Raw genomic sequence first — 12455 nt, 5'->3', positions numbered from 1 at the left:
AGCTAAAACTGCTCATAGACTGGTTGCCACGTCAAATGCCAACTTTAAATTTTAAAACACATTTTTAATAGTAGTCGTAAGCGAAATAACAATAGTACGTTGACTTTTGCCAACGTTCTTTTGAAACTTGCCTCATACAGAATATCCAGCGGACCTAAATCTTGTGTTGCCAGTAAGCCGAGGAAAAAATAAAAGGGCAAATTGTATACAAAAAAGAAGAAACGTATAAAGACTAAACTTATCTTTACAGCCTGAATTGCTCGTTTTGATCAGGTTTGGACCGTTTTACCCTTATTCCTATCATAGATCTTATGTTTTGAAGCATGAAAGCATAATGCTCTAAAGCAATCTCATATTTTATAAATGTTTTTACCTTAGTAATAGTTTTTTCGGTTCGAAGATACTCAACAACAGCTGTTTTTCCTCATATTTGGAAAATAAACGCCTGGCCTCCGCTACCATAGGAGGTGTTGTTTCTAAAAAAGAATGATTTCTTCTGATATCAGGAATAGCAATAAAAAGTCGATTTATTTCGAGGACTCCACCATACGCATGAGGTCATCATGTAAACGTAAGTACTGAATGAAATAGCAATACCATAGAACATAAGTGATTTTTCACTGTAACCCTTTACGTAACTCTTTTCATCGCCTGTTTTTTTCAGGGGCAGAATGGTGCACACGAGGGCGCAAATGCAGATGCTACGACCGCGTCCAGTACAAGTCGTGAGACCGATGCAGCGCGAAAGAGGCGCGGAGCGAAAAATTAATGATTTCTCACATGATCATGAAGAAGACGAGTCCATCCGTGGTGACCAGAACGAATTCGATGAAAGCCAGCATTTAACGCAAGAGGAAAAGTCTAGTCAGAACACCAAAAAAAATAATGATTATCAGACTGCCATCAATTTTCAGACCCGTATAGTGTGGTTCCCCAATGTATTGGTATTTATTGTTCTTCACTCAATGTGCTTCTACGGAATGTATTTAGCCTGCGTAGAGGCTACATGGAAATCATGGTTATTTGCTATCGCCTGGGGTATATCTGCCGGCCTTGGGGTGACAGCCGGTGCTCACAGGTTGTGGTCGCACAGGTCTTACAAGGCACGAACGCCCTTGCGAATATTATTAATGATCTTCAACTGTATGGCGTGTCAGAACGACATCTACGAATGGTGTCGAGATCATCGGGTTCATCACAAGTACTCAGAGACGAACGCCGATCCGCACAATGTTAATCGGGGCTTCTTTTTTGCTCATGTTGGTTGGCTCATGTGTAAGAAACACCCAGACGTGATTCGGAAAGGGGCCAGTGTCAGTTGCGCCGATCTTCTCGATGATCCAGTCGTACGGTTCCAGCGGAAGTATTATATACCACTGACGGCTTTCTGGTGCTTCGGTGTATCAACCGCCCTTCCGCTAGTTTTAGGCGAAAGCCTGCGAGTGGCCTATTTTTCTTGCACAATGGCGCGCTATGTCATCTCGCTTAACTTTACCTGGCTGGTAAATAGCGCCGCACACCTTTGGGGCACCAAGCCCTACAACAAATGGATATCTCCTGTAGAGAACACGTTTGTCACAGTGGCAGCAATCGGCGAAGGTTTTCACAACTTTCACCATACATTCCCGTACGACTATCGGACTAGCGAGTTTGGTATGAAGCTCAATCTCACGACGGCCTTCATTAACCTCATGGCACGGTGTGGCCAGGCATACGACCTGAAAACGGTTCCTGCGGACGTCATCGAGAAGCGGTCACTTCGTACCGGTGACGGGAGCCGGGAATAGGTGAAATATATAATTGAAAAACAGGGTACTATTACATTTCTCTAGTGATTAATTTTACCTTATATAATGTACCGGGGCCGCATGGAAACACAGAAAGTCGCAGTATCAGAGTACCCGCGTACAAGTGACGAGGTATGCGACGAAGACGAGGTACAAGCGAATATGTAGATATGGAATATTAACTTCTGTACCGAAGCTACATAGTTTAAGGAGAAGAATACTGTAGCTCAATTTATTCAATGACAGAAAAAAAAAAAATGGCGGCGCCAACGGTGCATATCCACCCTAAATCAAAGTGCGCAAAAGGGTAAATATTAATAACCAAAAATAATCTAATGTTGAATCGAACGACGTGTCGTTTGCCCCATAGCTTGCCACAACTTTATAGATTTTTGTTGTAGCTATTACTCTATTGAAATGATGCGTGACATTTGGGTCCTGCTGAACTAACCTCCTGCAGCATGCCTTTAACAGTTCGTTATCGGATATTTTGCATTATTGTCGGTGGTTTGGTAGAGAACAACAAAAGCAGCATTTATATAGATCATTGCTGGACACGGCTGCCTGAACGAAGACAGCTTACAGCTCTGAATATTACGTTTTACGGCGATTCGATGGTGTTTGTCGACTTGAGAGGTCAGATTAACCATACAAATGGGTTATCGCAATGTATCACTATGTAGTGCAACTTTGATGATCTTGGGAAGTTTGTCCATAAACGGCATTATTCATTAGTCGACATTAACATTGAAGTTTTGATGTACAATTAGAGAGCGTCTCCCCTAAGCGCAAAGTGATCCACGACAAAGGTGACGGACGATACCGATGGCAATGATGACACCAGTGTTGAATACAATAGAACTTAAGTGCAGTTGTGCTGACCCGTCTCCCTATTACGATGAACAGATCGTTTCCCTAAAAGTAATAGATCGGCTTAATTAACAACAGTTATTATTATTTGTACGCGGTACAAAGCCCACATAATATCCGCATGATACGCTACAGGCAGCTCGCTACATTGCTTTACAAGCTGGCTTCAGACGAGAGTAGCTTCAAGAGAAGCCTTGTGTCAGCGAAAAAGCCTGCAGACGTAAAATAGGACGTATCAGCAGCTGCTACTACTGCTGCTATGGCTTGTGCGAACGAGCCAAGGTGAGATCAGCTACACCAGGATCATGACGTCGCCACTATCGCTACAAAAAATATATTACAGTCAACTACCCTAAACTACCCTATCATATAAAAATACATCTCGGTTGCTCTCCCAACAGCTGGTTGGGTTAATGATGAAGAAAAACAACGCTTGAATGTTTGAAAAAACTAACTAACAGAGACTCGAATGAATATAGATAGCGCAAGATCGTGGATGTCACATACAAGGCTCGAAAGGCCAGTTTATGCAACGAAAACGTTTACGACGCGACCAAAATAAAAAGACCTGCAATAACATTATGGTTGCAGAAGTTCCGTAAGAAGTAAAGAGGTGACTGATATTTTACCCGAATATAGTGTAACCCTAAGAAAGTTGTAATCCAATATGGATTCAGATCGCGGGACATATTCAAAACACCAGCTGGGAGCTAGCGATCATACAACGAGAACTCAACGCAGTCGTTCAAACGGGGACAGCACAGAGAACAATTGCCACAGCCGAAACCACCGCGAATTGTAAATGATCCCTCATATCAAAGCACCCAAGTTACATAAGCTGAAAAAGTTCTCAAGTTACTATTACCAAGCAAAGGGCAGATACAAAAGGGCCAAATGTCAATGTAGGATGTTTACGCCAACCTGGACGGTAGTAAACTTTAAGTAAAACCTGTCATACTACATCGTTAACCGCGTACACCGTAAAGAACGCTATCAAGTGATTTTAATTGAAGTTAACAAACATCGCAGAGAAGAAGGTGCGGTGTTTTCAAATCACATATATAGATATCACCTATGCAGGCGAACTGCGATAAAAAAATTGTTTGTCAAGCCCCTCAAACACGTGTAACTATGTCTACCTAGTTAGTGTTTATTTTAAATCAAGCAAATTCCTAAGCTTTCTTAACTCCTTTCGTTAAAAATCCTCGAAGATACGAGTACATGCGTGGAATTATGTTAAAACGCTTGCATAATATACATAGCAGAATATTGAATAGTGATGAATCTGCCAAAGAAAATGCAAGGAATAATGATAAGAATGATAGAAATGCTGAAAGAGTCGAACGAAGGCTTTCTATCCTGAGCAGTATTAAGGACTTACGTAAGCAGGTGCGGTGCACATATATAATCATATAAACACATAAGTATATTTGAAAAATAGTCAACAAATATATATATATATATATATATATATATATGGAGTATGACGATATAATATATATATATATATATATATATATATATATATATTACAAAGAAGCTAAATAAATAGATCTAGATCAAGCAAGTATGTCCTTAGTCGTGGTAGTTATTGTTGAAAATAAAACTTTTAACAACAGAAGTACATTAAATACTCTTCTTCGCGTCATGCATAGTACATTGTATTGTAGGTATGCATACGTGGCATGCCGGAGCGTGATCCTGACGATTCAAAATATATGGAGTACTCGTACTTGTCGGATTGTATGCCTGTGACGGAAATGAAGAGGAACTTCTAATGAAGGCGGATCGGCTACAATATCAGTATGGACCTTGTTTCACGTGGACACTTTATTTTTCCTACCGACTTACCAGTAATCTGATTAAAAAAGGCTATTAAATTATAGGAAAGTAAATGCATCTTAATTATGATACGAATACAAACGGGTCGAATAGGTCCTTGATAGGGCATTAGAATCGAGCTATTTAAATCTACTACACAATTAATTTGCTCTTATAATGGAAAAACTGAGCATAATATTGTATAGCTAAATTGTGTTTGTAAAGATCCCATTACACGATACTACGTTATGATACGAGATTATATGATTTGGACCACTGATATATTGCTTGTGATATGATTTGGGTTAAAGTGAGATTAGTGGCAGTTTCGCGGATAACAGCCCCTGCGAACTTCGCCTTCTCCCATAAACTCCGCTGTTATCTCACTAGCTAAGGGTGTGGACCGATAAGAGTCTCTACGCTGAACACATAGTTTAAAATAGCATCCGTTATGCGTTCTAGTTAGCCCCTAAGTTCAAGCAAGGCTAATCATTCTTGCGTATCTTGTGGGATATGAGATCATCGCTAGATAGCTGTTCGTTGCGACAACTAGAAACCATGTAGATCCTTGTGCAGTGTTGGCTTTAGACACTGTTTTCTGACGCGTGTCATGATCCAAAACGTGGCTGCCTTCACTCTTGAACCTAGATTACTGACGCGTCCTTAAGAACCACATCATCATCAGAGTCTCCAACTAATCTTACCTCACTTTGGGAAAAGGCATCATCAAGCGTTAAGTATGAAATCTAGCCGACAATTTTACGGAGTTGGCTGAAGCGGTAGTACAGTGTAAATTGGCGGATTTTGTCTTCTGGGCTATCCTTATTTTGCTTATATCGCTAAAGGCCTCAATAAATACTCTGTTGTTATTTGTCTCTAGCCACACCTATTCAACTCAACTCTGCTCCACGTGCCGGTGTAACAGAAGAATATCAAAAGAAACCCTAATAGGCACCTTCAGTGTTTGGCGCAATTAACGTTCACTTCGGTTGGCGCATTTGCATGTTTCAATGAGAACGTTACGCGGTTCCTTAACTTAACGTGGGGTATTGCGGGTAACCTGTAGTGAAAATTCAGTGTACAATGAAAAATATATTACTTAAATCTCCCTTAAAGACCTCATTAAAATCCTATAATAAACATGAAATATGATAACCGGAATCTTGACCTGTTTCTTCAAAATGTTTCATTTAATCTGGTGATCTGGCATCATATACTTAGAGTACCTGAAATTTGATTGAAACAAAATTGAATTGAATCCGTTAGCAGTTGTCTTACATATTATGAATAATAGAAACACGATAAATAGCTGATTTCGTGTAATGCTGGGGCCGAAGAAACATATACCCCTTTTTCTTTGTCATAACCCGGGCTACTGGGGCCTTTTCGGGAGACGATTACATTTAAATAGGCAACTATTTCTGTTACTTTTAATATCAGGTAATGCAGTCTGAGTGGTTAAACAGAAAAACCCGAGAACAAAAATCACGACGCTCTATCTTTCGAAGCGTCTAATAATATATGCGAGACGACGATGGTTTAGCAGCATAAAAACGACTAATTTGCATTGTAATAACAGCATTATTTCAATTAACTCTACATGTTTTTTTTTTGCTGAACTTTTTATACTGCCAAATATTCGCCAAACAATAATTTTCCGATTTCACCAGAACAGGTTTGACCCAGCTCAACTTCTTGCCTCTCGAATCCACCCTTTAATGCAGTTCTATTTGAAATACTCGGCTAGTCATTTAGAAGGGGTCGTCCTCTTCCACGTAACCAGGTGTTACGTGGTAGCTGCTCCGCTTGCGATAAATGAGCGATCTCAAGCGGAAAAATTGTCCACATTACCCATATCCTAAAAACCTTATTTAGCTAGACAGTCGGTAAATATAACGGTCTTTTGAAACCGACCCGCTCGGCGATATATACATATATACAAAAACCAATGGCGGCATGCTGTATATAGCCGCCAAGAAACGTAACACTACGAAAGGAAGGCGTTGTAAATTTACAGAAAAGCTTAACACGCTTTATGTGGGAAGTGGCTTTGTCTGCCAGTGTCCTTAGGAAACGTGTTTACTATACAACAAAAAAACCTGTTGAAACGCATTCAAAACAAGCTATACTTTATTTCTCATAACTATATGGTCTTAAATGTATGATGAATCACTATTTTATAATAATCACTATTTCTTACGCATTTCCTGAAATGATTTTATAGTTGCTTCACATCTTTGGGGGCACACATAGGGGTAAGGATTGTACCCAAACACACACTTATATCTGTGTCAAAAACTATAGAACACTTAATACTGCACTATTAATAATAGATCTTTATTGATAATATAACTATATAATGTATATACGTTCAATGTAGCTACAATATAAACCATTCTGGCAGTAACCTCTACAGTTTTAGAGAGAGGTATTAGTTAATAATATGATTTATTGCTTCGTTAATTATCTCAAATATTTCTTTTATAAAGCTGTTTTTTTTTTCGAGCCATAATGCAATCACCGAAATCGCTTGTCATTTTTTGATACTGTACTGTTTCGTTAATAGTATGTAAAGTAGGCTATTCGAACAAATTCGCCGGCCTTGCATTGTATAGATGTACTAATGGGATTGTATAAGGAGCTCTACGACTATATCACAACGTTGAGAGCTTATAGTCTATTTTGTACCATATGGAACCGCGGAATAGATTGGCCCCGCAACTCATAACTTCAAGCTTAGAGTTACCGAACAATTTGAGCATTTTGTAAATATTATGTGATTAAAAAGTTGAACTGTGTGAGTCGTTTTTAGAAACCCAGTGACAGACCTCACTGTGGACTTCTGTGTTCTCAGAATGGGGTCTACCTTAGCTTGAAACGTAGCTGGGTGTATAGTAGCTAGGCCTCGTCCGCGACCTAACCTGTTTTGTATCTTGAAACTTTTATAAATGCCTTATCAGCGCGTCGTCAATTCTGTCAATGGTTTGAATAACTTAGCTCTGTTTTTTTTTTCGTTATCAAAAATTCACAATAGACAATTTTCGTCATGTTTGGATACCACGTATTCTACTTCGTTCGTTATTTAAGTTTATCTATATTTTGTAGCTAAACAACGAAATAATTGATTGTTATGGCTAGACTATGAGTGGGTCCTAGGTGTGACTGTGCCTTTCTCAACGTTTAACCCTAAAAATGACTGGGATCTATATTTTAGTTTTTACAGTCGAATTACAACGTCTACTTCAGATCACTTGTCTATAATAAAAGTGCTGCACAGAATTACATAAACTGTATACCATGAGCATTAATCTCATGATACATAATACCAGTACGTTTAATGGAAAAGGCCATTGCAAATTTTGTTCAAACACAGGTCGATGGTCATCAGCCCCATGGCAACAGCTAAAAGCAAATGAACAAATCTACTGCTACGACGATACATTCAGCTCACTCTTTGGCTTCGTGTATGTGGGCGTCTGTAGTGAATATTTAGGCGAACCTTAAATTGATTTTAAATGAATTTTTGCAATGCTCGTTTTACGTTTGAGCCTAACAGGGAGCTCATTCAGTCGCATGGCCTCGTGCCGTACTTATGCCAGAAAGGGGAATGGACTTGATTCTTTGAAAGCGAGAGCCTAATACAACCCGTATAGATCTACTCACTTTCGCCGTTCTGAAATTATCCAATGTAGGACCCGCACCTACGCATATTCACGACACAGTTGAACAGGAGCCTGCAAGCCACTGGAGTCCGATTCTACTTGACAGAGGTGACGGTGCTGATGTTGAAACTTTGTTAAAGGACTAGTTTCAACAGAATGATGTAATGGTAAAAAAAAAACAGAATGCTCATGGAATTCTAAATGGTAAATACACTCGGTTGCAAATACTGTTTATGGCGATGAAATAGATTAACGTTTGTTTACTTCTCTCAATGTAATTCGGTGGCCTTTCTGTGATCGTAGGTTTTGGAAGGACTCTTAAATCCGTGGTTTAGCTGCCTGCCATAACGTCCGAGGGCATGAGATGATGATTTGAGGCAAGGTCGTGTCGGGTCTCAATTGATATTGACACCAAACGCGCAATTCCAAAGAGCTCCTTAGGACTCTGTCGTTTTCTATTACCTCGAGGAAAATAGGGAAGGCTATCTGTTTATTATAACAAACCAAAGGGAGCCAGTTTAAAATCAGAAAAATCAACCGGTTTTCTCCAGAGCGCAAAGCGTGGGGCGTCTTGGTAAGTAGCACTGGAGAAAGTGTCTTCATGTATAACTCTGTATTAACCAAAAGGGCTTGAGCTATATAAAAATAATTTTTACACGCTTTCTATCAAGCTTGTTGGCAAATCTTGTGCTTTTGTTGATTGAACCTGAGAATTACATCTTATATTGACAACAAATCAACATAAGCTCTAAATATAAATAGATTATTTCGCTTTTTGTTTTTGTATACAAAAAAAAAGTATCAGCTTCTGGGTTTCAAGATAATTTTGCGCACCTTACACAATGCGAAGGTACTTAGAACGTAGCTTTACGTGACGACAGCGCGGCGCGGGATGTCCTTAATCATGAGGCCTGTAGAAGATGTAACGCAGAAAAGTATTATAAAGTGCGCACCAGAGAGGACTATCGGAGTAAGTTAGCAGAACGGACAATTGTTTTAACTGACAGCTTTAGCAAGAATTCTAACTGAGGTGTTACGGCTCAATAATATCGCAAATTGTTTTCAAAAAACCGATTTTGCTTTAAGTGAGGTGTTTCATAATAAATCTAATTTATAACGGCCTACTTAGCTTTGCTGGATGGAATGGCATCTTAAAGGTGATTATTTGGGCCTATCATTAGGCCGAAGGAAGATGTACATCTATTGAATATGGTCAGCCACTGCTTGGGGCGTCGCTCTATGCACTGGATGAACTCAAATAAAGCCTTTGGAAATGAAAGACAATCTTACGCTTCTTTCATCCTCATATATTATTAAATACTTTAAAACGTGCTCGTCTGTGTGTGCTCAGGGATCTCTTAAGAGCGCAGGAGTGTTGATCTGAAGTAAGTTTTATTTTATCTATTCTATAATAGGTAGCTTATTTCGGACGTTCGTTGTCCTTCTTTTATTCTTTACCGTTGGTAGGATTCAACGTTGCGAATGTTACAGATAGACGGAGAGACGCGGAGTTTTATTAATGTAGCATATTTCTCGTGTAACTTAGAAAACAAAATTGAAGTAGTAAAGGGCGTGCATGATTTTTTCGTGCTATTACTACAGACGATTTCAACTGAGTCAATGTCGAATTCGCAACTAGTACTATTGATTTGGCAACGGACGAACGAGCTTTGGAAATGAAAAATTTCGATTTTTAACGGCCTGCCTTAGGCAGTACGTGTGAAGACACGGAAAAATACCTCGCACAAAAGCTGAGCGTTCTTTCATAATTGAAAACATTTACATTTACACAAAAGGGTGTGTGGCGCGTAAAATAAGCATTAGGTAGCATACAATTCATTACGAAAAGGAAGAAGGTGTGCCTTCTTTCATTTATGAAGCTACCTACACATGTTCCACGCAAAACTTCCACTTACTATTTCATCGCAAACTTAATATAATATTTTGTAAGATCAATTAAAAGAAGATTCGAACATTCAAATAGTGATAATATGAAAAACAGATAAATGTCTCCAACGTAGTCGTTTTAAAAATTATTTTTGAACACAAGCTTCTGTTTTATAAGATGTGGCACCTACACTGTAGAAGAGTGCAAGTAAAAAAATGGTCTTGTACGAGCTAGAAAAGGGTTCCTTTCTTACTACAAGTATATAAAAATTGTGCATATAAATACTGTGCGTCATTTGACGCAAAAATTTAGGTTCATCGAGGTCCAATATTACAGACATCTGTTCGCCAAGGTGTTGTGTATTGGCTAAGGCAGGAAGTACAAACACGAGCTTAAGCTCAAAAAAGCTGCAGGGTTTATAATAAAACCGGACTTATTCTGACCGTTTCATTTTAGTATTGAATAGTTGTGCACTACAAAATTTATTTCGAGTAATTTTAATGTATGCACTAAGAATTATGACTAAATGTTTTAACAAGATTATGTAGTCCAACCATTAGATTAGAGTAAAGTTTGCAGCAAGTGTTTCAGAGCATCCGTGACGGCTGAGATGTTTTTTCACAGAAAACTTGATAACTATGTTTGCCTAATTCCTTTACGCGCTAAATGGCTTTAAGCTCAACAAACACTTGCACAGAGCTTTAGAGTTACAGAAAAAATTTAAGACAAAAAGACGAGAGAGCAGCTCACGCGTATTGATATGATTGAGTTCGAAAAAGCCTTTTAACGAGTGGAAACAACGGTGGCACACGTAGTTGGATTCAGATAAAGCTAAACTGGCGCTTAGGGAAATTTACCTGTAAAGAAAAGTGGCATACAAACTGATGAATGAAATGAGTGAAGGAGCTATCTAGAATTATGAGACGAAGCAATTAGGCTACGCGTCCTGCATCATAGGACCGCACAGACATCATCTGTTGTTGCGGATCATTTTGATCTCAACTTCTTGACAATGGTCAGACTCTTGACTACAGCCATTGTCCGCCTGAACTATTTTACGTGCATTCGCCGGATCGGAAAGTAAACGTCTGCGTTATAGAAACATGCAGTCGATACGCAATTTGCTGTTTTATAGGCAACGGCAGCAACGTAATCTATAAGATAAAGCTGTCTTCCACCATTTGTTCAAACGATCACTGCCAATTGTTTACAGTGTAATAGAAAATACGTCTATAGGATTTTATCTCTATAAATTCTAGAAGTATAGAAGGTTCACTTGAATTTGACCAAGGCCACAATTGGGTTTGAACGAGTCCGGATCTACACGCTGCGCTATGGATGTCAACAATGTCAGACAGTAAAAATAAGGATTTGGCGAACACCAATTAATTCCAGTTAAGATTTACTAGAGCTTATCTACGATCCTAACGTTATGACACAATATTCAATTGTATTGCCTGACGTTTCTGTATAATAGTCGTATGACGTAGAGCGTTTGTTTTTTCAAGAGAACGTAAATGATGTACTATGATTAGTAGCATCGCCGATTTATTGGCGGTGCGAGAAAAAACCGTTGAGCTTGGCTTCAGCACAATTTTGTCAAGCTCACTTCCGTTTCGAGCAAGTCGCTCTATTTAAACCATCCCAATAGTGAGCAAAAATAGTTAAAATTATGTCAAGTGGCAATACGCTGCCTTTATTTCATACGATACTTAGCAAGCTAGAATTTAGAAGTCTGACAATGTTGCTTGCATGCACCGGACCGGTTTAAACGCTTCGAATCTATATGCGAACAGGGATTAATGATCCTGCCAAAGGACTTTTTGCTTATGCCAAGAGAAATGCTAGCATTGTATCGCTTTTGTAAATCATAACTTTGCTGAGAGGACTATTATCAGGCCCATCTAACGGACGCTCGAAATAGCAGCAGCAGCAGCAGCAGCAACGTTTGTCCTGTCGAAGGTCACTGGACAGCAGCACATCTATGCAGTGTCATTCGCATACTCTTTTTTACCACTACTTTTGCATGCTTCCCACAGATGGCGTAACTGTCCGCTATTAAGGCCGAACGCTAAGGTTCACTTCTGAAAGTAACCACTGGCTGGAATAACGACGACTTGCACACACTGAAAGCTTGCAGCGCCAATTATCGGCTATCTACCGATTATGACGTTGGTAGTGTTATGTCCTACAAGTTCGCGACTCACCGTTAGAAGAGCAGATCGGCATTTTTTGGACTTATTGTACTGGTGTTTATGACGCCGACGTGATACTATCAAAGTTGTAGCGGGCGTCCTTTTTTTTATTTATGTTTTCAAGTCGTTTGTCGTGCTAAGTTTGTAATACATAACAGTCTGATACGATAATGAGCTTATTCTCAGATGCGTTCGTTTGTTTACGTATTTGAATGTTTAGGATATCTGATGT

The 12455-nt window shown here is 39.2% G+C and overlaps 1 protein-coding gene and 1 long non-coding RNA gene across 4 annotated transcripts in view; one reads left to right on the top strand and one right to left on the bottom strand.

Moving 5' to 3' along the window:
• Positions 1-4293, top strand: part of LOC111272663 (acyl-CoA desaturase 1) — a 22354-nt gene extending 18061 nt beyond the window's left edge. For all 3 annotated transcript variants that reach the window (XM_022854246.2, XM_086973358.1, XM_086973359.1), the window contains exon 2: positions 665-4293. In XM_022854246.2, the coding sequence (XP_022709981.1) occupies positions 665-1787 (1123 nt within the window). In that variant the 3' untranslated portion in view covers positions 1788-4293. The remainder of the gene's footprint in view (positions 1-664) is intronic.
• LOC111272664 (uncharacterized) lies at positions 4217-12455 on the bottom strand. The gene is made up of 3 exons (XR_002687642.2): positions 12236-12455; positions 8975-9051; positions 4217-5704 (listed from the first exon to the last, which is right to left on the bottom strand). It is a non-coding gene; the product is annotated as an uncharacterized LOC111272664 (long non-coding RNA).

The sequence above is a fragment of the Varroa jacobsoni genome, unplaced genomic scaffold (assembly GCF_002532875.2).
Source record: "Varroa jacobsoni isolate VJ856 unplaced genomic scaffold, vjacob_1.0 contig02899, whole genome shotgun sequence".
Lineage (NCBI taxonomy): Eukaryota > Metazoa > Arthropoda > Arachnida > Mesostigmata > Varroidae > Varroa > Varroa jacobsoni.
Note: the sequence above shows the minus strand (reverse complement) of the source record. Positions and strands in the feature narration are given on the sequence as shown.